The sequence below is a fragment of the Pinus tabuliformis genome, chromosome 5_2 (genome assembly GCF_031772625.1).
Source record: "Pinus tabuliformis cultivar Carrire ecotype Pingquan chromosome 5_2, CPIR1, whole genome shotgun sequence".
NCBI lineage: Eukaryota > Viridiplantae > Streptophyta > Pinopsida > Pinales > Pinaceae > Pinus > Pinus tabuliformis.
The window spans coordinates 279518194-279544135 of NC_142306.1; the positions used below are offsets into that span (position 1 = coordinate 279518194).

At 39.6% G+C, this 25942-nt stretch overlaps 1 protein-coding gene across 1 annotated transcript in view; it reads left to right on the forward strand.

Moving 5' to 3' along the window:
• The first annotated feature begins 336 nt into the window (after positions 1 to 336).
• The window catches only part of LOC149158606 (bifunctional bis(5'-adenosyl)-triphosphatase/adenylylsulfatase FHIT-like), an 86277-nt gene continuing 60671 nt past the window's right edge, over positions 337 to 25942 (forward strand). The window contains exons 1-3 of the mRNA XM_089436269.1: positions 337 to 624; positions 777 to 878; positions 1489 to 1635. Of these exons, the coding sequence (XP_089292395.1) occupies positions 598 to 624; positions 777 to 878; positions 1489 to 1635 (276 nt within the window). The 5' untranslated portion in view covers positions 337 to 597. The remainder of the gene's footprint in view (positions 625 to 776; positions 879 to 1488; positions 1636 to 25942) is intronic.

Sequence of the window (25942 nt, forward strand, 5' to 3'; positions counted from 1 at the left end):
AACAATGTGTCTTAACATGATGCCATGATCCACTATAGAATGTTTCGGCCTAAAACATGCTTGTCCTCTTGCCCTCTTTTCTTTTACTTCTGCCCACTTGCTAATTTTGTCTTCTACCACGCTACTGAAAAGCTTCGCAAACAAAGGATTAATCATAATTGTTTTATAGTTGGATGGATTATTAATGTCTCCACTTTTAAAAAGGGGTATTGCTAGGCTAGTTGTCCACTCTCTTGGGAATCCTTGCTGAATGATGTTGTTGAATATTTTCATGATGTGCAATGCAAGAGTGTTCATTCCCCATTTTAGATACTATGCTTGAAGTTCAACCCAGTGCTTTCCCTTTCCTGTTTTCAGCTTATTAAGTCCATTCTCCACCTCCTCCCCCTGTAATATGAAGAGCTTTGAATTGGTAGAGCGTTGAATTTGTCTTGATCATCATTGTATAATCTAAATCTATATCACAACACCACACTCCTCACACTCAACTTCCTCTAAAAGCTAAAAAACGGGGCGAACCCAAGAGAGAAAGAGGAAAAAGGAGCGTTTTTGCTCCAGCTCCTGGATAATAACTTCAACACTTCACAGATTACAATCATGGCGTCTCATTGTGCAGCTGCCGAGGTAAACGATTTCTTTTCTCGTTTTGCTTATTATACTTCTGCTTATTGGGTTAAGGATCATGGCCACTGAGTGGTAAAAGGTCATTTTACACGAGATTTTGTTCAAGCACGTGTGATGCCAACTCATTTGATTGCTTTGTGAATGGATGACAGGAAGGTTACTATTTCGGACCATACAAGATTGGGAAGAGCGAGGTCTTTTTCACAACGGAATTATCGTTTGCTCTCGTCAACCTCAGGCCTGTTGTACCTGGTATTCATTTTCATTCGTGCATACGTTTTTTATTTGATCTCTTAACTTCTTTGTCGTTTATTTAACAGACGTGTATGCTGTTTTGCACCTTTTGTCAGGTCATATCCTTTTTTCCCATAAACTGCTGGATAATTTATGTATTTTGTTCGGCTTAAGTGTTAGATCGACGGGATGACTATTCCACCACAATTGTCTAGGACTCACCTCGGCCTTATCCCCCGGGAAATCATGCCATACCGGGTTGGGCATACGAAAGAGAGAATGGAAGCCCTGTGGATGGCTTGACAATGAGTCCACCTGAACAGTGAACCAATGCTTTGATGCAGTTTTTCTATACCTCGCGTGCAAAACCTGGTCTAATTTATGTTGTTCTGTTGGGTAAGCTGTTGGTTAGGTGTTCTGTGATTATGATGCTGGTAATGTATCACAGATTAATGTTCTTATGGAATGCATGAATTTTAGTTTCAAACATGAGAAAAAGAATAAAATACTTTTGTTTGTGCATTTGATACATATATCCTGCTTATTCTTTTAGTTAGGAGGCATGGTCATATTGCAGAATCAATGTTTAGGGTAATCGATCCTCAAGATTGTTTTCCTTAACAACACGTACATGTTCTCGTATGCCCAAAAAGATTGGTGAAGAGGTTTGCAGATCTGACTGTCGAAGAGACAACTGATTTGTGGCTTTCCGCACAAAAGATTGGCAGCAAACTCGAGTCACACTTGAAAGCTTCTTCACTTACATTTACAATCCAGGTAAATTTTTGTACAGTAGTAATGTTGTTGTTGTTTTTTTTATATCAGTCTTTCTTGCACATTCTGTCTCTCCATTTTGAAAGAGACTAAATAAATAGTTTAAGAACCGCAGTGTTCAATCTACTGTTCTGTCTAATAAAATAGTAGCACCATAGGAGACATTAGGAGTTACATTCTAGTTTATGGATTGATTATCCAATAAGCCAACCTTACAAGTTACAGCTTTCTTAGGCATAGAAGTGATTAAATACACCACGTCGCAGCATACCTACCGCCATTTAAGTCTCCTACAGATTGCATTTCATTCCATCATACAAAGCCTAATTTTCAAGCTACCCAAAATGACACTAATTATCACTGAAGTGCTATCTCCTGTTTTGGTTTCACCAAGAAAACAACATTTGGCATATAGTACGGGCAAATATTATAGGTTTGATCAAATGAAAGTTATCAGCTGTTCTCAGCTTTCAGAAGTAGTTAGAAAAATTGGGGTCCTTTCCATTCTCAACACAAACGCCAAACTTTAAAGTATGCCCTGTTCCTTAACCTACCATTATGTACCTGCCAAGTAGGTCTTCAAGAGAGTCAAGGATAATTTTATTAGCCTTGACTTTTCCTTTCTTATATTTGGCCTTGATAGTAGCATTGGAGTTTTCAGCTGGTTCTGTTACCTCTCCTTCAACATACTTTAGAACATCATGTTCTTCAAGTGTAATATCCAATCTGGTCCTTCAAGGGAAGAAGTTTGAAGCATCAACCAACTTCTCTTCATTATTAATGTAGGAGGAAAACATTTTGATCTGCTCAAAATTTCAGCAGCAAATAGAAAGGCACAACAAGAGATATTTCAGTTGTAAATGAGATATTTCAGTAGCAAAAGGGAAGAGAAATTTCAACAGAAAATGAGCGACAAGTGAAAAGAACAACAAGAGATATTTCAGCAGCAAAAGGGAAGAGAAATTTCAACAGAAAATGAGCAACAAGTAGAAGGGACAACAAGAGATATTTCAGTAGAAAGAGAACTGCAAATGGAGCGGACAACAAGCTATATTTCAACAGAAAGAGAACTGCAAATGGAGCGGGCAACTGGCTATATTTTAGCAGAAAGAGAACTGCAAATGGAGTGGACAACATGCTATATTTCAACAGAAAGAGAGTTGCAAATGGAGCGGACAATAAGAGATATTCCAATAGAAAGAGAGCTGGAAATGAAGTTGACAACAAGAGATATTCCAACAGAAAGAGAGTTGGAAATGAAGTTTGTCTTCACCAAAGTTTAGATACCATGTTGAAATTTTGATGTTCTATGTTGTTACAATCACTTAAATCGAAAACTTCTTTATGCTGCGAAATAAGTTAAGTAATTGTAGATAAAACATAAACCATATGCACAATGGAAGATTTAGTAAAAAACTCATTGAGACACAAAGAAGTTAGGTTAATGACCAAGGCAAAACCCACAGGGGGAAAACCCAACCAAATTCTTCTATTAGAAATCAATTGTTCAGTAGAGATGCAAAGTACAATGAGAGAATGAAGAAGTTCACCCAAATCTGAAGAAGATCTCTAATAGCAATAGTGTTAAATTTGGCAACTAGGGCCAAACTTCACCTTGGATACTTCATATGAGGTCGCTGATATTTTTATTGGATTTCTCTCTTCGAGAGGTGTAGGATTGATCTAAAGATCATCCCATTCTGACATGTACAAATGGAGTTATGAATTTATTTTGATTATGGACAAATTGTCAAGGTCGGCCAACCATCAAATTAGCACCCTCAAGCCCTCAATGTTGCATATAAATACAAGGAGCCTCCTCCTCATTTTGGCATCTCACACATTCATTCTTCTCTCTCCTTCATTGTTTGGGTACGGATCTTCTGAGGCTTCTCTCTCTCCACACGTGCGAAGAAGGCATTGTTCTTTTGTTGTCCCTGCATTGACCAACGTTGACTGAAATTTGCTGGAAGCTGTTTTGACCAGCGTTGACCATATTTGACTACAGTTTTGTGTGGGGTATTTCTGTTTGAGCAGGCCGTAGTTTTGACCACAAAACCTGAGTTTGTTTGACCTCTGTTTGACCAACGTTGACTGTGCTAGGGATTGTTGCTGCGTTGACTTTCGTTGACCAAGTTTGACTAGATATATTCGGACTGTTTTTTGTCTGATTTGACTTGTTGTTGGAGGCCGAGTTGACCGAGTTTGATCGCGCTATTTTGGAGGTCAAAATCTGCCCTGTTGACTGATGTTGACTTTCTGGTTAGGGCTCTCTGTTTTTGTTGTTTGGCTGATCAGATTTCACCGTGATTGGGCAAGTGAATATTACATACTCTTTGTGCTGAACTTTTGAAGAATTATAAGAAGAATTGATCAAGGGTTTCCCCGCATTGGGGTTTGTCCCTAGCGGGTGCCATATTTTGTGACCTCTTGTCTTGGCTTGTCTTCTATTGTTATTGTTTATGTTCTATCTGCATTTTACTATCATGATGATGTGATTGCTAAATTGGATATTGCTATTGGGCTAATAAAGAAATTGAAGTAAAATTGCTCTAAGCATAGAACATACCATTGTTATCTAAAATTAACAAGTAACTAATGCAAACACTGAATCACTTTAGCTCTCCAATATTTGCTCTTGCTTTTCAAGACCCTCTCTCTCTCTCTCAATCTTCCTTTAGACTCTCCAACTCTTTATTTCTTAAGTTCGAATTCTCCTTTTAGAAGCACAAGTAAGTGTATCAAGTGAGGATGAGAGACACAAATATATAGGAAGAGCAAGGTAGTTGAATTCACTGTTGATAATATCGGCGATATATCGGCGATATTCGGAAATATCGCGATATTTTCGGCAAAACGATATATCGCCGAAAAAATATCGGCAAATATCGGAAAATATCGGCAAAATATCGCGATATTTTGAAAATATCGGCAAAATATCGGCTATATTTAAAAATTTGAAAAAATTATTTTTTATGCTTGCCGATATTTGCCGATATTTTGCCGATATTTTCGCCGATATTGCCGATAAGATATTTTCTGGACCCTCGCCGATATTTTGCCGATACCGATATTTTCAACACTGGTTGAATTCATGAGGGAGTAACTCCTATGCCTTGAGGAGGAGTTACATATGCCAAAATATGAGTGTAACTTATACCATAAAGGAGAGGAGTGTAACTTATGCATTTAGGAGAGAAGTGTAACTTATGCATTAAAGAGGTGTAAGATGAATATTTTTATGACGAGTCATTAAAGTGTGTAAGAGAGTGTAAGATGTGCGTAAGAGCATTGAAGAGAGACAAGAATGAATCCATTAAGAGAGAGAGAGTAACAAATACATTAATTGAGGGGAGTTACATATGACATGATTTGAGTCTCATGATTAAGAGACTTGAATTTCTTTTTAATAATAATATAATAATATCATAAAGAGGATAATATTGATAACAATAATAATATTGATGATTAAGTTAAAAATTAAACAATTGAGCTTGATTAAGGACAAGTTAAGTGATTTGCCATCATATATATATGATTACGAATTGATGGAAGATGATTTACTATTTTTTGGAAAGTCATGGTTGCAAAGATATACATGACTTTCTATTTTTAGAAAGTCACTTTAAAAAGGTCAGGAATGAAATTTTATTCAAGGAAATTCATCCCATAGCTGCCAATTTTCAACAAGGTCAATATGGAAGGTTCAAAATGTGAACTTTTGAATTAAGCAAAGCGCTGAAATTGCATAAACTTAAGAACATAAATTTAAAATCAAAATTTCAGCATGTATAAAATCAAAATTAGTCTAGTTTGAGGTCTTAAATGATGATCTTAGACTAACATGTATCGTTGGAAAGTAAATTTTTTGAAATGAATGTGATGCAGAAAATACAAAACATTCAAAATAGAAATTAAGATGTAATTTCCAGAATTCAAAAGAAAGACAAAAATGCTTAAAAAACCCAATTTATTTATTTTTTATGGATGGATGAGAGAGGGAGACTAGTGCTTAGATTTTCCTTGGGCTAATGGGGTCATCCACTATTCTTGAGGAGGGCATAATATTATCTAAATTCAAGTATTAAAAACATTACCTAAATGCATGCTATAGAAATCCTATATGTGCGAAATTAAAATTATGAAGTATGTGTTACCACGCACTTGGCATTGGGTCCACATGGGCATTTCTTCATGTGTGTGATAAGTTCACCTACTCAAAGAAAGGTGGAAGGAAGCCTTCCTACCTTGAATGATGTATAAGGTTTATTTCAGCCATGGTGGGGGCACATCTACCATGGGACCCACAAATATTTGCACTGTTTTGTAATGTATCTCAAATAAAGTGATGGTCATAGTTTTTGAGGGCCCTGTTACCCACCCACATGTATGGGTAACTCTAGGAGAGTTTTTCTCCTATGCTGCATTTTTCTAGCTAGCAGCCCTACCATGATCCATAGATAGTCAGCCTCAAACGTCTCTCATCCACTCTTTAGTGAGTGCTTTCTTTCATCTAGCTTACTCATCTGATGAAGGTGGGTCATTTATTGTGATGTACATTAACCATTTTTGTATTCAAGTGCTTTCATTTAATGTTTAAAGATGTTCTAATATGTATCACAGGTTGAATTGAATGATGTTAAGTTATGGTATGTTCTATGCTTAGTGCAATTTATTTCAATTTCTTTTTATTAGCCTAATGCCAATTTCACTGTTTAGCAATCACATTAACATAAAGTAAAATGCTGATAGAACATAAATAAATCGACAAAAGACAAGCCAAGACAAGAGACACCAGATGTGGCGGCTAGCCAGAGACAGACCTCAATGTGGGGAAACCCTTTGATCAATTCTTCTATAATCTTCAATAATTCAGCAGAGAGAGAGATAGTACAAATATACAATTTTGTAATTTGATGACAGCAACAACAAAACCCTAACCAACAAAGTCAAAGCTGGTCAAACAAGTCAAATTTGACCTCCAATCAGCTTGGTCAATATCCCAGTCAACTCAGCCTCCAACAACAAGAAGAGTCAACCCAAAATAGTCCGAAATTATAGTCAAACTTCAGCCAACGCTGGACAGATCTACGGTCAACCTTTTGACAGTAAACGTTGGTCAAACATGAGGTTATATCACCTCGGTTTGCGTGCCAAAATCTGTGGCTTGCCAAGAAGAAGCAGCAACACCTAATCCACAGTGAAAGAGAAGTCCATGCTAGTCAACGCTGGTCAAAGTACCTTCCTGCAGCCCTGGTCAAACTCGGTCAACTCAACCCTAATCAGAAAACTCTTCATCCTTCTACACATGTGAGATATGCTGCTCCTTTATGTGTACCCAATCAAGTAAGGAGACAGAAGATGAGTGTTGAGATGATGTGCAATAATGCCACAAGGTGTCTTCTATTTATATGAATCGTTGAGGTTAAGCTGGGGGCGTGCAACACAATTTTACTTGCTGGCCGACCTTGACAAATTGTCAAGAAATACAAATAAATTCATATCTCCATAAATACATGTCGGAATCGGATGATCTTTAGATCAATCCTACACCTCTCGTCGAGAGGAATCGAAGAAAAATATCATCTACCATAAATAAGATGACCCACATGGAGTTTGGCCCTAGTTGCCAATTTTAACACTCCCTCTCAACTAGGGAGAACTCCATTTGCTAACCATCTGTCCGTCAGTGCTATCTCTGCCATCAAATGCACTGCTTGGCTCTGCTCTGCTGAACTATGAAGAAGAAGAAATGATCGAGGATGTATCATACCATCCTCTACTTACCTGAAGTCAGTGCTAGATAAAAGAGAGTGCTGAATAGCGCTCTTACTGACCCGAAATCAGTTCCAAAGAGTGTGTCATACCACTCTTACTGATCCTAGGTTAGTTCCAATAGAGAGTGAGCTATATCACTCTTACTGACCCGAAGTCAGTTCCAATTGATCCCAGATCAATGTTGGTCATCCTAGCATAGGGAGTACGGTAGATACACGATGCGTCCATTGGTACTACTATGGTCCCTAACCCCATTTCCCTACTCATTGGCCAAATGAGAGGTACTTCCCATGAGTCCCAAACTGCATGGGTAGGATGCCTCGACAGGAGAACCACTCATCCTGTCCATAAGTCGCCACGGGGTATCACAGGGGAAGGCTGAACCATTCACCCTGTACACAGCACACCATTAGGGGAGGGTGAGTCGCTCTATGGTTGCTTGTTGCTCCAAGAAGTACCCCAAGCCCCCCCGGAGCTCCTAGAGCTCAATGAATGCATCATACAGGTACCTGATATGAGGGTCTCTCAATGACTCCAAGTTGTTCTCGGAAAGTCAAGAATCTGACCTTTCCCAAGGGCTTCGTTAGAATGTTGGCGACCTGCTCATCTGTACCGATATGATGGAGCCTTATTGCTCCTTTTTGTACCATATCTCAGATAAAGTGGTACCTGATATCAATATGCTTGGAGCGATCATGAAATACGGGATTCTTGGATAATCGGATCCCACTCTGGTTGTCACAAAGGATCACGATAGTATCCAATGTATATCAAACAGTTCACTGAAGAGCTTCTGCAACCAGACAACTTCACAAGAGGCCATACTCGCAGCAATGTACTCTGCCTCAGCAGTGCTCAAAGCCACTGACTTTTGCTTCCTGCTCATCCAGGATATCGAGGCAGAACCCAAAGAGAAACAACACCTAAAAGTGCTCTTTCTGTCCACCACACTGCCTGCCCAATTAGCATCGGTATATCCATGTAGCCTCACATCTCCGACAGTGTATCTTAAACCATGAGTGATTATGCCCTGAAGATATCTCAGAAGGTTCTTGGCACCAATCCAATGTGAGTGGTGAGGCTCAACCATATGTTGGCTCAACGTGTTGACTGCAACACATATATCCGGATGAGAGTTCACCAAGAACATCAATGCTCCTATGAGTTGACGATACTTGGTAGCATTTCCCAAAGCAGGTCCAACAACACTATCGCTTAACTTCTTGAAGTCAAGCTCCATCGGGGTAGTCACAGGCTTGCAGTCCACCATGCCGAATCTTTCCAATATCTTCACCACATATTTTCCTTGAGATAGGAAAATCTCCCCTAGCTTCTGCCAAACTTCCAGCCTTAGGAAATAGTGCATCAGTCCTAGGTCCTTCATCTCAAACTCGGAAGCCAACTCCCTTTTACATTTGTGAATGAGAGGGTCTGCACCTGTCAAAAAGAGGTCGTCAACATACCACACCAGTATGAGAGGCTTATCATCTTCAACCTTAAAGTAATGGTTCGGATCAGCTTCACTCCTAGTGAATCCCAGGTTCATCAAGTAGCTATCAATCCTCTCATACCAAGCTCGGGGTGCTTGCTTCAGAGCATAGAGGGCTTTCTTCAACCTGCACACGTGAGATTCCCGATTATGAATCTCAAATCCCTCGGGTTGTTCCACATAGACTTCGTCTTTGATCGAACCATGCAAGAATGCGGTCTTGACATCCATATGATGTAGGTTCCATCCTTGCGAAGCAACAAGGGCTATGATCGAGCGGATGGTGGTGTATCGGGCAACAAGTGCAAATATCTCGTCATAATCTATACCTTCCTTTTGAGAGAAGCCATGAGCGACAAAACGAGCCTTATACTTTTCAGCGCTGCCATCAGCTCCATGCTTTATTTTGTAAAGCCACTTTGAGGTGACAACTGTTTTGTCCTGGGGTCTGGGGACCACATCCCAAACATCGTTCTTCATGATGGACTCGTATTCCTCATTCATAGCATCCTTCCATACTTGATGCTTCACGACTTCTTCAAACGATGAAGGCTCATTTTGATTGATCGTGCTCATAATGGTCAAGTATCCCTGATACCTGGTTGGCTTCTTACTTTCACGGAAAGTCCCTCTGGGTGCAATGTGTCCTCCGGCATCTTCAAGTGTCACCCTAAGCCATGAGGGCCTCTTACTAGAAGAGGAAGGCTCTTGCGGAGAGGGATCAACAGGATCCATAGGTTCTTCCACTTCGGGCATTGTCTCATCTTCCTTCTCATCCAGCTTCTTGGTGTCAGCTTCTTTAGTTTTCCTTAGAATAGGAAGATTGTCAACCTTGCTAAGAGCCATGTCTTCGTCAAAGGTGACATCATGACTAATCTCGACTTCCCTTTGACCAGCCACAGAGATTCTATAGCCCTTAGAATTTTCGCTATAGCCCACGAAGATTTCCTTCTTTCTAGATGCACCCAGTTTATTCATTTTATCTTTCGGCACATGAAAATATACGTGACTTCCAAAAATTCTAAAATGAGAGACATCAAGTTTCTTACCAGTGAACATCTCTTCAGGAGTCTTGGAATCCAATGCTTGATGAGGGCATCGGTTTTGAACATATACGGCGATATTTGCAGCTTCGGTCCATAGAAACTTCGGAAGCCTTTGATCATGGAGCATGGAACGAACAACTTCCAAAATCATACGGTTCTTCCTTTCTGCCACACCATTCTGCTCAAGAGTGTATAGTATTGTGGTCTCCCTCTTAATGCCAACCTCTTTGCAAAAGTCATGGAACTCATTGGATTCATGCTCAGTCCCATTATCGGTCCTTAAGATCTTGATCTTCTTCTTGGTTTGATTCTTGATAAAGGCTTTGAAGTGATGAAACCAGGAGAACACTTCATCCTTCTGTTTCAAGAAGTATATCCACATCTTGCGAGAATAGTCATTTGTAAAAGTGAGATAATATAAATATCCTCCTATAGAGTTCACATGCATCATACCAGATATGTCGGAGTGAACCAACTTCAAAATGTCGGAGGTCTTGCTATGGCTTGAGGGAAATGGTCCCCTTTTGAGTTTTTCTTCGGCACACCTCGGACATACACCTTCCTGCTCCACTTTAAACTCGAGCATTCTGGTCACCATTTGTCTCACATCAAGTAAAGCCTTATAGTGAAGGTGGGCAAACCTCCAGTGCCATAGTTCAGACTTAAGAGTTGTGTTGCAAGACATGATTCCCAATGGACTTCCTCCAACTTGATATAGAAAGTCAACTCAAAACCCAAGAGTGAAAGCATCTTTAAAATTCCTTTTCCATACACGTACCTTGCCATCAATTGAGGCCACCTTGTAGCCTTTGTCTTCCATCGTCGAAATGGACACTAGGTTCTTTTTGAGATCAAGCACATATAGGGCTTCTTGTAAATGAATTGTGTTACCTTGATTTAATTGAAGAGTAACATTCCATACACCCTTTACGGGATAGGTGGAGTTATCTCAAAGAATAATCTCCAGGTTGGTCTCCTTGTCTATTAGATTAGAGAGAGCTTCCTTGTAACCATTGAAGTGCCTTGAGGCACCACGACCAATAAGCCAATTGCCCAACGAGTCCGGAGGAGTAGTAGTAGAGAGGGTCGATATCAGATAATATTCATCTTGCTTATTGTTAACAACATTAGATTCATACCTAGAGTTTCTTGCCTTCTTGGAGGGTTGACCACTTCCTTGATTTTCAACATTCCTCTTTCCCCTACCATTGAACCTGCCATTCCTTTGATTGTGGTTGGAATTGCCACGGGAGTGATTTTGATCATTGTCATGAGATGTGTCCTTCCTATTTGGACACTCCCTTACATAGTGGCCAAATTTATTGCAAACGAAACATCTTCCTTTCCTTCCATCTTTCGATCCGGCCTTTCCTTTGGATTTATACCCGGAATTATTTCTCCTTTTAGCATGAGAGGAGAAAGCAGTGGGGTTGCCTTTAAATGCAGGCATTTCTTGCTCTTCCATCCTAGTCTCTTCTTGAATGCATCTCGCCATCAATTCCTCAATTCTCGGAATTACATTACTGTTGAGAAGAGTGGTTCTAAATACATACCATTCGGATGGGAGCCCTCCAAGAGTTGTGATAGTCAGTTCCCTGTCAGGAATGACTTCCCCAATCGATAGGAGATCATTCTTGATCTCTGTGATCCTTAAGAAGTAGGATTGCATATTCTCGTTTTTGCCCTTCTTAATTTCCTTCAGCATATTTTTGAGGAAAAAAACTTGATTTGCATCACTAAATTTAAACAAGCTTACCGGTCTATCGTAGATCTCCTTGGAGGTGTTCAACTCGGAAACATAGGCCACCAGGCGCTTGTCAATAGGGTCTTGAATGATCTTCTTTGCTTTGACTTCACCCTTAGTCCACTTGTTCCTTGTAGCAACCTGTGCATTTGATGGAGGCTTCGTAATTCTACCTTTCACATAGTCCAACACTTCCTGCTCTTCTAATGTCAGATCGAGAGACATCTTCCATCTGTGATAGTTAGACTTCTCACAGAGCTTGTCTTCGGCGGGGAAGTGTGATGAGGAACCCATGAGGTCTTAAGATTTTTTCCAATAGTCTTCGGTGATTGCTCTTGCTCTTGCTCGTGCTTGGGCTTTGTCTTCACCTCAACTCCGATACCATGTTAAGTTATGGTATGTTCTATGCTTAGTGCAATTTACTTCAATTTCTTCTTATTAGCCCAATGTCAATTTCACTGTTTAGCAATCACATTAACATAAAGTAAAATGCTGATAGAACATAAATAAATCGACAGAAGACAAGCCAAGACAAGAGACACCAGATGTGGCGGCTAGCTAGGGACAAACCCCAATGTGGGGAAACTCTTTGATCAATTCTTCTATAATCTTCAATAATTCAACATAGAGAGAGAGAGATAGTACAAATATACAATTCTGTAATTTTATGACAGCGACAGCAAAACCCTAACCAGCAAAGTCAAAGATGGTCAAACAAGTCAAATTTGACCTCCAATTAGCTTGGTCAATATCCCAGTCAACTCGGCCTCCAACAGCAAGAAGAGTCAACCCAAAATAGTCCGAAATTACAGTCAAACTTTAGTCAATGATGGACAAATGACAGTCAGCGTTGGTCAAACCTGAGGTCAAATCACCTCGGTTTGCGTGCCAAAATCTACGGCCTGCCAAGGAGAAGCAACAACACCTAATCTACAGTCAAAGAGGAGTCCAAACTGGTCAACGCTTGTCAAAGTACCTTCATGCAGCCCTGGTCAAAGTACCTTCCTGCAGCCCTGGTCAAACTCGGTCAATACAACCCTAATCAGAAAACACTTCGTCATTCCACACGTGTGAGAGATGCTACTCCTTTATGTGTACCAAATCAAGTAAGGAGAGAGAAGATGAGTGTTGAGATGATGTGCAATAATGCCACAAGGTGTCTTCTATTTTTATGAATCGTTGAGGTTAAGCTGGGGGCATGCAACACAATTTTACTTGTTGGCCAACATTGACAAATTGTCAAGAAATACAAATAAATTCATATCTCCATAAATACATGTTGGAATTGAATGATCTTTAGATCAATCCTACACCTCTCGTCGAGAGGAATCGAAAAATTATTAGCTTCCATAAATAAGATGATCCACATGGAGTTTGGCCCTAGTTTCCAATTTTAACAAATGATCAATTGCTATTAGTAGTATACTTATTCCCTTACTTCGAGTTGGTGGTTATCACTTGCTCCTAGTATATTGTGACCTTCCTTAGGGCCTTTTTTTCACTGTCTAAGAGGGGCACATATGGGAAGCTTTGATGATGGTAAAATTCCATGTTATCCAAACGTAACATATTTCATCATTCCCATGCTCTGTTGTCCCATCTTTTGATTGGTTGTTGTCAGTGCTACGTGCTGGTTCACTATTGACCTTTTCCTATGAGAAGAAGGGATTGTATATTCCCGAGGTTGAAGCAGCTATAAGAAAAGAAAGGGGATGAACCAAATATGAAAATGCAAAAGGATGGCAAGGGATGTAAAGCAGGAAAAAGCCAAATTGTAGCTTGAGCCTACCCCCTCTTATATAACCACTTGCCTTTGAGTATTTGTGCATATCACGCTTATCAAAGTAAAAGGAATTCTCTATGAACATCCCAACCCCGATGAAGCGATTAATTGCCCATCACTAAAAGAGATTATCTCATTATTACATGATAATAAATGAAACTTGTTAAACAAGCTATGTAGGAAAAAAAGGCAAATATAAGGGCTTGGGATAACCACGGTAGGAAGGTAACTTAGGCAAGCTAAGTGCTCCCTCTACAAAGTTGCTCATGGACAATGATTTAGTATAACCTAGCATAAGATGATGATTCCATTCATGAAGTAAACCCCGGTCTATAACACCTATCACACACACCTGTATTTTGAAATGGCCGACCTAGGAATTGCTCCTCCCCTGAGGTTTGGAAGCGCCTAATAGGGCCATCTAATAACCCTTCCACACATAATCATGGTAACTTGTGTACAAGTCATACACTAGGAAGGCATTTGAAGATGATGCTTGCGTGAAGTACTTTGATGGCTTGAACATTGAATATGGCCCAATCTAAAACTCTTATGGTTCTAGCACCCATGATGTTGATCTCACTTGATTCCTTGAGTATGTGTGCTAGATATTGCTTCCAAGTATGACCGACATCCCTTGAGGGACTGTATGATGCTTCTCCAACACTTCCGAGAGGATGTCTAGCCATTGTGATGATGAAATAAGACACTTTGACAATGGATGTTGAGCACTTATTAAGGAGCATTGACCTTGGGATGATTTGACATGATTTATGACACCCTCTCCCACCTTCAGGACTTTGGACATATCTGTCAAAGCTAGGACATTACCTTGAGAGCAGAGGTATCCTAGATATGGTAGCATACCCCCAAACTGTCATTGCACCTACTTGATGGACGTTGCCTTGCTCTTGAGGATGATTGATGATAATGATGATGATATGGGACCCCTTTGGAGGGGATTGTACATTGTTTATCATGATGACAGCATGCCTTAGCATAATGACGTCCTCTATTTTGATGCTTTTAATGATGATGTGGGCACCCTTTTAAGTTATGGATGACTTTGGGTTTGAGGATGCTTTGCTTGATGATTAGGTGTCCACTTGATGAGGGTACATGACTTTTGGGATGAGATGCACCTCTTAGAACCATTTATTGCACTTTTCATGGAGAGACATCTTTTGTGGGATGGTGTCATCGAACTCACATGTGCGGGATACATGAGGCATAATTTCAAGTTATCTTATTGATTTAGCTATCTTTGGGGGTTGGCTTGTTACCTATCCAACTCGTAATCATGGATTTATTATTATTTTAGGGCTTTTAGGCAAATCAACTTGGTGGTTCCTATATAAATAGGAGGTTGATTTACCTTGGATTCATTGTCACACTTTGAGATCAATTTGTAATAGTAAACTTGTCTTTTCTCTCTTGTGCGCTATGGAGCACTAGTGTAGCAAACTTCTCTTGGAGGATATCTTTGTGGATGGTTCTCTTTTTTGGATTATTGTTGGCGAATTTTTGATGATATGTGCTATTCAAAAATAAGTTATCTTCTTCCATCTTATTCTTGTTGATGAATTAGGGTTTATTAAAGTTTTCACTAGGGTTTGTTGATGTTGTATGGCTCTAAAATCTCTTTGCACAAGATTTTCATCAAGTTTCTCTTGAGGTGACCTAGCTTTAGCTCCCTCCCTTTCAGTCTCCAAGAAGATAAACGAACACTAAGGTTAAAGAGTTGATAGACATAGGTTTGTCTCCCTTACTTTCTTTGAATCCATATCCATCTCTTTCTTTCCAAGATGTTTTACTTCTAGACTCCATTTGCCTTATATTTGTAGGAATTTACAGGGTAAGTTCCTTAGATAGAACACCAAAGGACATCGCTCACAAACAGATAACAGATCAGAGGGAAACAGTCCACGGCCTAAGCCAATGCGACCACTTCAGGCAATTTATTAATGTAAAAGAAAGAAAATTTATATAAGCTTCTCTCATAAATGGTCACCTAACAAATGACCCTCCATGCTCTTTAAATAGAGATCATGGTTCAATCGGGTGTTAAGCCACGGATCAAGTGTCAGTAATACTGAGGAGAGAATGAACCGTTGGAATACTTCATGTCTAGAACATACTGTGACCGTCAGATTGTAAGTTACAAAAAGTACATACTAAAGAAACACACTTTACCTAACTATACACTAGACCAAGTTATACTTAATTATTTCCTATGTGTCGGAATATCCTAACATCCCCCCTTAAGAACAACTTGGGATAGGATTGAAGGATGTACAAAGATGACACAATAGAAGGAAGGAGGCATTAGAGCCTATCCCCCCTTAGTGACAACTTTTTGAACTCCAACCATAAATCGAAGTTTAATAAACTTCGCCTCTGTGAGAGCTTTATAAAGATGTCTGCAACTTGATCATAGGTTGAACAATATTGCACTTCAAGAACATGGTCATGAATGAGCTTTCTAATGAAGTGCATGTGTAGTTTAGTGTGTTTGCTGCGCTGATGTTGGACTGGATCTTTGCATAGTTGAATGGCACTTTGATTATCACACCAAAGTGTAGTTGGATGCTGCTGCTAAAACCAAACTCTGACAGGATCTGATGAAGCCACAGGGCTTCCTTACTAGCTTCAGTGGCGCCACGATACTCTGCTTCTGCTGAAGAAAGAGAAATGGCACTTTGTTTCTTGCAAGCCCATGTAATAGGTCCAAAACCAAGAGTGAAGACATAACTTGCAGTAGACTTCTGATCATCAGGGTCACCAACCCAATCAGAATCAGTGAAACCAACCAATAGAGGAGATGCTTCTGCACTGTAATGAATCCCAAACTGAACTGTACCTCGAACATAACGAAGTATTCTTTTCGCTGCTTTCCAATGACTTTCATAGGGGTTTTGCATAAACCGAGCAACAAGGCCAACAACAAAGGAAAGGTCAAGACAGGTATGGGTTAGATACAAAAGTTTTCCAACAAGCTGACGGTATAAGGTAGCATCAACTTCAGGGGAAGTACAAGTGACTGAAAGTTTGGCTCCAGACTAAAAGGGAGAAGGGGCTGGCTTACATTCTTCCATGTGAAAGTGGCGTAGAAGATCACAGGCATACTTGGACTGGGAAAGGGAAATACCTTCTTTGGATTGCAAGACTTGAAGACCAAGAAAATAATGCAAGTGTCCTAAGTTTGTCATTTGAAACTGCTTTTTAAGGCTGGACTTCACATGGTTTATAAGGTTGGGATCACTACTAGTAAGGATAAGATCATCAACATAAAGAACAAGAGGGATAAGAGACTTACCCACTTTCTTGGTGTAGACAGTATTGTCAGAATGACACCTAGAAAAGTCGGTATCCAAAAGAAAGCTATCCATTTTGGCATACCAAGCCTGAGGGGCTTGCTTGAGACCATAAAGGGATTTCTTAAGCTGACATACAAGGCTACAGTGTTTTTGTATAAAACCAGGAGGTTGTTCCATATAGATTTCTTCATGCAAGTCCCCATGCAAGAAGGTGGATTTAACATCCATTTGATGGACTTCCCATTTGAAAGCGGCAGCAAGGGAAAGAATAAGGTAGATAGGGTTCATTTTGGCAACAGGGGAGAAGGTTTCAATATAGTCAATGTGTTAAAATTGGCAAGTAGGGCCAAACTCCATGTGGGTCACCTTATTTGGGACAGCTGATATTTTTCTTGGATTCCTCTCTCCGAGAGGTGTAGGATTGATCTAAAGATCATCCGATTCTGACATGTATTTATGGAGATATGAATTTATTTATATTTTTGACAATTTGTCAAGGTCGGCCAACAACCAAATTAGTTATTTTTTCACCCCTATCTTAACCTCAACGTTGCTATAAAAGGAGACCTCATGGCTTCATTTCACCATCTCATCACATCCTTCTCTCTCTTGTTTGGGTACGCATTTCGAGAGCTGTCTCTCTCACACGTGTGGAAGGCCGAATTTTGATTTTTGTTAGGGCAGCGTTGACTAAGGTTGACCGAAGTTGCATAAGGGTTTTTGGACTACGTTTTGGACAACGCCTTCTCTCCTTGAGTGTGGATTGGATTAGGCTGCCTCTCCTAGGTAAGTCGTAGTTCTTGACAACTTTTTGGACCCCTCCATGACCCTACGTTGACCAACATTGACTGTGCTAGGGCTGGCCGCAAGGCTGACTTTAGTTGACCGAAGTTTGACAGTGATTTTCGGACTGTTTTGGCCTGCTTCTCCTTGCTGTTGGAGGCCGAGTCATTTGGGTTATTGACTGAGCTGATTGGAGGTTAAATCTGACCTGTTTGACCAACTTTGACTTTGCTGGTTAGGGTTTGCTGTTGCTGTCGTAAAATATCAGAATTGTATATTTGTACTATCTCTCTCTCTCTCTGTTGAACTATTGAAGATTATAAGAAGAATTGATCAAGGGTTTCCCCACATTGGGGTTTGTCACTGGCTGGTGCCACATCTTGTGTCCTCTTGTCTTGGCTTGTCTTCTACTGTTTATGTTTATGTTCTATCTGCATTTTACTATCACGTTGATGTGATTGCTAATCTAGAATTTGATATTGGGCTATAAGAAATTTGAAGTAGATTGCTCTTAAGCATAGAACATACCAAAATTTAACATGGTATCAGAGCTTGAGGTGAAGACAAAGCCCAAGCAAGAGTGAAAGAGCAATCACCAAAGATAGTTGGAAAGGACAAAAGGCTCAATGGGTTCCTCATCCTACTTCCCGGTTGAAGACAAGCTCCGTGAAAAGTCTGACTATCACGGATGGAAGATGTCCCTTGATCTCTCATTGGAAGAACAAGAAGTGATGGACTATGTGAAGGGTAAAATCCCTGAGCCTCCATCAAATGCACCGACTGCTACAAAGAACAAGTACACTAAGAGTGAAGTCAAAGCAAAGAAGATTATAAAAGATTCCATTGACAAGCGTCTAGTGGCCCACATTTCCGATGTGAACACCTCCAAGGAGATCTACGACAGATTGATAAGCATGTTTAAGGTTAGTGATGCAAATCAAGTTTTGTTCCTCAAAAATAAGTTGAAGGATATTAAGAAGGGCAAGGACGAGGATATTCAATCCCACTTCTTAAGGATCACTTTAATCAATAATGATCTTCTATCAATTGGAGAAGTCATTCTTGACAGGGAACTTACTATCACTACCCTTGTCTTGGCTTGTCTTCTACTGTTTATGTTTATGTTCTATTTGCATTTTACTATCACGTTGATGTGATTGCTAATCTAGAATTTGATATTGGGCTATAAGAAATTTGAAGTAAATTGCTCTTAAGCATAGAACATACCAAAATTTAACATGGTATCAGAGCTTGAGGTGAAGACAAAGCCCAAGCAAGAGTGAAAGAGCAATCACCAAAGATAGTTGGAAAGGACAAAAGGCTCAATGGGTTCCTCATCCTACTTCCCAGTTGAAGACAAGCTCCGTGAAAAGTCTGACTATCACGGATGGAAGATGTCCCTTGATCTCTCATTGGAAGAACAAGAAGTGATGGACTATGTGAAGGGTAAAATCCCTGAGCCTCCATCAAATGCACCGACTGCTACAAAGAACAAGTACACTAAGGGTGAAGTCAAAGCAAAGAAGATTATAAAAGATTCCATTGACAAGCGTCTAGTGGCCCACATTTCCGATGTGAACACCTCCAAGGAGATCTACGACAGATTGATAAGCATGTTTAAGGTTAGTGATGCAAATCAAGTTTTGTTCCTCAAAAATAAGTTGAAGGATATTAAGAAGGGCAAGGACGAGGATATTCAATCCCACTTCTTAAGGATCACTTTAATCAATAATGATCTTCTATCAATTGGAGAAGTCATTCTTGACAGGGAACTTACTATCACTACCCTTAGAGGGCTCCCATCCGAGTGGTATATATTTAGAACCACTCTTCTTAATAATGATTGAATTCCGGGGTTTGAAGAATTGATGTCGAGATGCATTCAAGAAGAGACAAGAATGGTGGAACAAGAAATGCCTTCAAATAGAAGCAACCCCATTGCTTTCTCCGCTCATGCCAAAAGGAGAAATAATTCTGGGTCTAAAGGACATTTCAAAGGTAAGCCCAGATCTAAGGGTGGAGGGAAGGGCAGATGCTTTGTTTGCAATAAGTTTGGCCACTATGCAGGAAGTGTCCAAATAGAAAGGACACATCACATGATGATGATCACAATCACTCTAGGGGCAATTTCAACAACAACAATCAAAGGAATGGCAGGTTCAATGGCAAAGGAAAAAGGAATGTGGGAAATCAAGGAAATGGTCAAACCTCCGAGAAAGCAAGGAACTCCAGGTATGAAGAATCAAATGTTGTTAACAATAAGCAAAATGAGTATTATCTTATATCGGCCCTCTCCACTACCTCTCCTCCGGACACTTTGGGGAATTGGCTTATTGATAGTGGTGCCTCAAGGCACTTCACTGGTTACAAGGAAGCTCTCTCTAATTTGATAGAGAAGGAGACAAACTTGGAGATTATTCTTGGAGACAATGCCACCTATTTTGTAAAGGGTGTAGGGAATGTTACCCTTCAGTTGAATCAGCATAACACGATTCATTTACAAGAAGTTCTATATGTACCTGATCTCAAGAAGAACCTAGTGTCCATTTTGGCAATGGAAGACTGTTATGAATATAATTCATAACAATTAGCTAAATAAAATAAATATAAATATTAAATTATTAAATATTATTTAGGCTAATTAGTCATTAAATTAAGTGAAAAGGCATGTCTAAAAGACACGCCCATTCACGAAAGGTCCCCTGGTGGGGTATAAAAGCAGGGTCCTCATTGTACATTCAAATCATCTTATACATTTTTTATATAATAATAAATAATTATTTTAAATACCTGTGTGTATTTTTATAATTAAATATTCAAACTATCAGTATTTTTGTGCTTCAGCGTAAGTTTTTATGCTACAGTGGTATTAGAGCCATGGCACACGATATAATCATGCGGGTCTTTGAACGTTGTTCGTCTCACAATGTGCCGTTACGTTCACGTCCTGATTACATCGAACAGTTTAGTATTCAAGAAACATTTCAGTGATTAGAAGAATCACGTGCTGAAGTTTCAACATATCTAAAGAAAAGTCTTGTAGAAGAAAACAACGCCCCTCTTGTTCCTTCCCTCAGAGTTGAAAATGAAGTTTTGTTGGAGCAAGAAAACAAGCTATCTCCAAAAGTGAGCACATGTCAGCGTACATGCATGGAAATCTCTCCAAAAGAGATTACAAATCAAACAATACCGGATCGAGGAGAATTGTGGGAAAATTGTGAAGAAGCAATGCCAAATAAGGAAGATTTGTTGGAAAGGTGTGAAGAGATCAAAATTATGGTTTCCAACGTGGATAAAACAGTCCATTCTCGTTGTGCAGTTCCCAGGTAGAAGTATTGTGAATTCATATACAAGACAATACGCAGAAAAACAAGTACAGTGATGGTTGGCAATGTCCCACTTGGGAGCGAACATCCCTTCAGGGTTCAAACAATGACTACTATTGATACAAAGGATGTTCTTGGTACCGTAGAACAGGTAATGCAAATAGCCGATAAAGGAGCAGATCTTGTTCAAATCACTGTTTAGGGAAAAAAAAAAAAGCAGATGCTTGCCATGACATTAAAAATACCTTGTACAGAAGGGCTATGATATTCCACTTGTGGCAGACATCCATTTTGCTCCTTCAGTTGCATTGCGTGTTGCAAAATATTTTGATAAGATCCGCGTTAATCTTGGAAATTTTGCTGATAGGCGTGCCCAATTTCAGAAACTAGAATACACAGAGGAGGACTATCAGAAGGAGCTTGAACACATTGAAGAGGTTTTCACACCATTGGTGGAGAAATGCAAGACGTACGGAAGGGCAATGCGAATTGGCACAAACCATGGAAGTCTTTCCGATCGTACTATGAGTTACTATGGTGATTCTCCCAAGGGTATGGTGGAATCAGCGTTTGAATTTGCCGGAAGTTGGATTTTCATAATTTTGTGTTTTCAATGAAAGCGAGCAATCCTGTAGTCATCGGTTTATTTCTTGCAGCGATGCACACGTTTTTTTTGCAGTCTGCGTATAGCATTAGCAGGAGATCTGAACACCTTGTCATACATAATAGTAATTGGGAGAAGAATTCAATATTGAAGGGGAGTTCGTCTCAAAAATTGAAGGGGATTCCAACGAACATTGGCAAGCCTCGTTTGCAAGTAAGTCAGAGGGTAAATTAGGGCAAAGGTGAAGATCATTTCACTAAGGTACAAGATACCATCAATACAGTTCCATTGAATAACCAGAACCCCGTCGAGATTATTGTTCAACCCAGCGTTTATAGGGAGAAGGTGACAATTCCTGCAAGTAAGCCATTCATAACTCTGAGTGGTTTAGACGCCCAAAACACGGTCATCACTTGGAATGATTCCGCGAAATCATCCAATGACACAGTTTACTCAGCAACCGTGACCGTGTATGCTTCAGCGTTCATAGCTAGAAATATCACAGTCCAGAATCAAGTTTTGGCGGCGGTAGTGGAAAATCTATATATGAGAACTGCGAACTGCATGCCATCGCCTTACACTATGGTGCATTTACAGCTCAGCAGAGATTCTCTCCGTCTCGAGACTCGGGCATCATTACTCAATAGGTTCGGTTCTGTCCGTAGTGCTCCGCTCTAGCAACGCTAAAAAAGACGGGTTTCGGTCCCCATCAAAAGATGCGTCCTTCATTGTGTCATTTGACCAGTTTGAGTCACGTTTCAGCTGGCTTAGGGAGTCACATATAATGGCGTCGATTGAATCATATATTTATATATTAGATAACTATATCAAGTGTTATTTAATTAAATTGTATATATATATATATATATTAAAAAAACTATATAAAAAAAAATCAGTAATAAAAAAAATAATTATAATAAATATCAGTGAAAAAAATAAAATAAATATTATTTGAAAAAAAAATCGATAAAAATATATATATATATATATATATATATATATATATATATATATATATCCAAGGAAATAGTACTGATAAGCTACATGACAAATCAATGACCAAATCAACAGCAACTAAGTGAAGAAAACCCCAGTGTTACAGCTTTGAGGATAAAGCTTTCGAAGGGAGAGGCTATGTTATGAATATAATTCATAACAATTAGCTAAATAAAATAAATATAAAAATTGAATTATTAAATATTATTTAGGTTAATTAGTCATTAAATTAAGTGAAAATGCATGTCTAAAAGACATGCCCATTCACGAAAGGTCCCCTGCTGGGGCATAAAAGTAGGGTCCTCATTGTACATTCAAATCATCTTATACATTTTTTATATAATAATAAATAATTATTTTAAATACCTGTGTGTATTTTTATAATTAAATCTTCAAGCTATCAGTGTTTTTGTGCTTCAGCATAAGTTTTTATGCTACAGAAACTTATGCTGAAGCACGAAAGGACTGATAGCTTGAAGATTTAATTATAAAAATACACACAGGTATTTAAAATAATTATTTATTATTATATAAAAAATGTATAAGATGATTTGAATGTACAATGAGGACCCTGCTTTTATGCCCCAGCAGGGGACCTTTCGTGAATGGGCATGTCTTTTAGACATCCTTTTTCACTTAATTTAATGAGTAATTAGCCTAAATAATATTTAATAATTTAATATTTATATTTATTTTATTTAGCTAATTGTTATGAATTATATTCATAACAAAGACAAAGGCTACAAGGTGGTATTCATTGATGGAAAGGTACGTGTTTAGAAAAAGAATTTTAAAGATGCTTTTACTCTTGGGTTCCGGGTTGACTCTTTGTATCAAGTTGGAGTAAGTCCTTTGGGGGCCATGTCTGGCGACACATCTCTACAATCTGAACTAAGGCACTGGAGGTTTTCCCACCTTCATTATAAGGCCCTACCCGATGTGAGACAGATGGTGACAGGGATGTCTGAGTTCAAAGTAGAGCATGAAGGTATATGTTCGGGATGCGCCGAGGGAAAACTTAAAAGGGGACCATTCCCCTCTAGTAATAGCAAGACCACAGATATATTGCAGTTGGTCCACTCCAACATATCTAGTATGATGTCCGTAAAATCTTTGGGAGGATATTTATATTATCTCACTTTTACAGATGATTATTCTTGCAAGACTTGGATCTACTTCTTGAAAAAGAAGGATGAAGTGTTCACCTAGTTCCGTCACTTCAAAGCCATGATCGAAAATCAATCCGAGAAGAGGATCAAGATATTGAGGACTGATAATGGGATTGAGTATGAATCCAATGAATTCCATGATTATTGCAGAGAAGTTGGCATTAAGAGGGAGACCACTATACCATACACTCCTGAGTAGAATGGTGTGGTTGAAAGGAAGAACCATACTATTATGGAAGTTGTTCATGCCATGCTTCATGATCAAAGGCTTCCGAAGTTTCTATGGGCCGAAGCTGTGAATACTGCCGTGTATGTTCAAAACCGATGCCCTCATCAAGCATTGGACTCCAAGACTCCCGAAGAAATGTTCACTGGTAAGAAACCCGATGTCTCTCATTTGAGAATTTTTGGAAGTCCCGTATACTTTCATATGTCGAAAGAGAAAAGAAGCAAATTGGGTGCATTTGGAAAGAAAGGAATCTTTGTAAGCTATAGCGAAAATTCTAAGGGCTATAGAATTTATGTGGCTGGTCAAAGGGAAGTTGAGATAAGTCATGATGTTACCTTTGATGAAGATATGGCTCTTAGCAAGGTTGACAACCTTCCTATACCAAGGAAGGATAAAGAAGGTGTCACTGGAAAGCCAGATGAAAAAGAAGATGAAACGATGCCGGACATTGATGAACCTATGGATCCTATTCATCCTCCTCAAGAGACCCCCTCCTCCAAGAAGAGGCCCTCATGGTTTACGGAGACTCTCGAAGATGCCGAGAGACATATTGCACCAAGGGGGACTTATGAAAGCAAGAAGCCGACCAGGTATCAGGGATACTTGACCATTATGAGCACTATTATTCAAAATGAGGCTACATCATTCGAAGAAGCCGCGAAGCATCAAGTATGGAAGGATGCTATGAATGAAGAATACAGGTCCATTATGAAGAATGATGTCTGGGATGTGGTCCCAAGACCCCAGGAAAAATCGGTTGTCACCTCTAAATGGCTTTACAAAATCAAGCATGGAGCTGATGGGAGTGCAAAAAAGTACAAGGCTCGCTTTGTTGCTCGAGGCTTCTCTCAAAATGAAGGTGTAGATTACGATGAGATATTTGCACCTGTTGGCCGATACACCACCATTTGCTCGATCATCGCCCTTGCTGCCTCGCAAGGATGGAACCTACATCAAATGGATGTCAAGGCTGCTTTCTTGCATGGTTCGATTAAAGAGGAAGTCTATGTGGAACAACTTGAAGGGTTTGATATTCATGATCGAGAATCTCATATATGCAGGTTAAAGGAAGCTCTCTATGGGCTGAAGCAAGCACCCCGAGCTTGGTATGAGAGGATCGACAACTATTTGATGAAGCTAGGATTCACTAGGAGTGAAGCTGATCCGAACCTTTACGTTAAGGTTGAAGATGATAGACCTCTCATACTAGTGCTTTATGTGGATGACCTATTTCTGACTAGTGCAGACCCTCTCATCCATAATTGTAAGAGGGAGTTGGCTTCTGAATTTGAGATGAAGGACCTAGGACTGATGCACTACTTCCTAGGGTTGGAGGTCTTGCAAAAGCCAGGAGAAATTTTCCTATCTCAAGGAAAATATGTTGTGAAGATATTGGAAAGATTTGGGATGGTAGACTGCAAGCCCGTGACTACCCTGATGGAGCTTAACTTTAAGAAGTTATGCGGTAGTGCTGCCGGACCTGAAGTGGGAAATGATTCTGTGTATCGTCAACTCATAAGAGCACTGATGTTCTTAGTGAACTCCCGTTCGGATATATGTTTTGCAGTTAACACATTGAGCCAATATATGGTTGAGCCTCATCACTCACACTGGATTGGTGCCAAGAATCTTCTTAGATATCTTCGGGGCTTATCACTCATGGTCTGAGATAAACTGACGGAGATGTGAGGCTGCATGTTTATTCTAATGCTGATTGGGTAGGCAGTGTGGTGGATCGCAAGAGCACTTCTGGGTGCTACTTCTCTTTGGGTTCTGCTTTAATATCTTGGATGAGCAGGAAACAGTTGGTTGCTTTAAGCACTGCTGAGGCCGAATACATAGTAGCGAGTATGACCCCTCCTGTGAAGCTGTCTGGTTGAAGAAGCTCTTCAGTGAGCTGTTTGGGGATGTGTTGGATACCACCGTGATCCTTTGCGACAACCAAAGTGGGATCTGATTATCAGAGAATCCCGTATTTCATGATCGCTCCAAGCACATCGATATCAAGTACAACTTTATCTGAGATATCGTACAACGAGGAGCAAT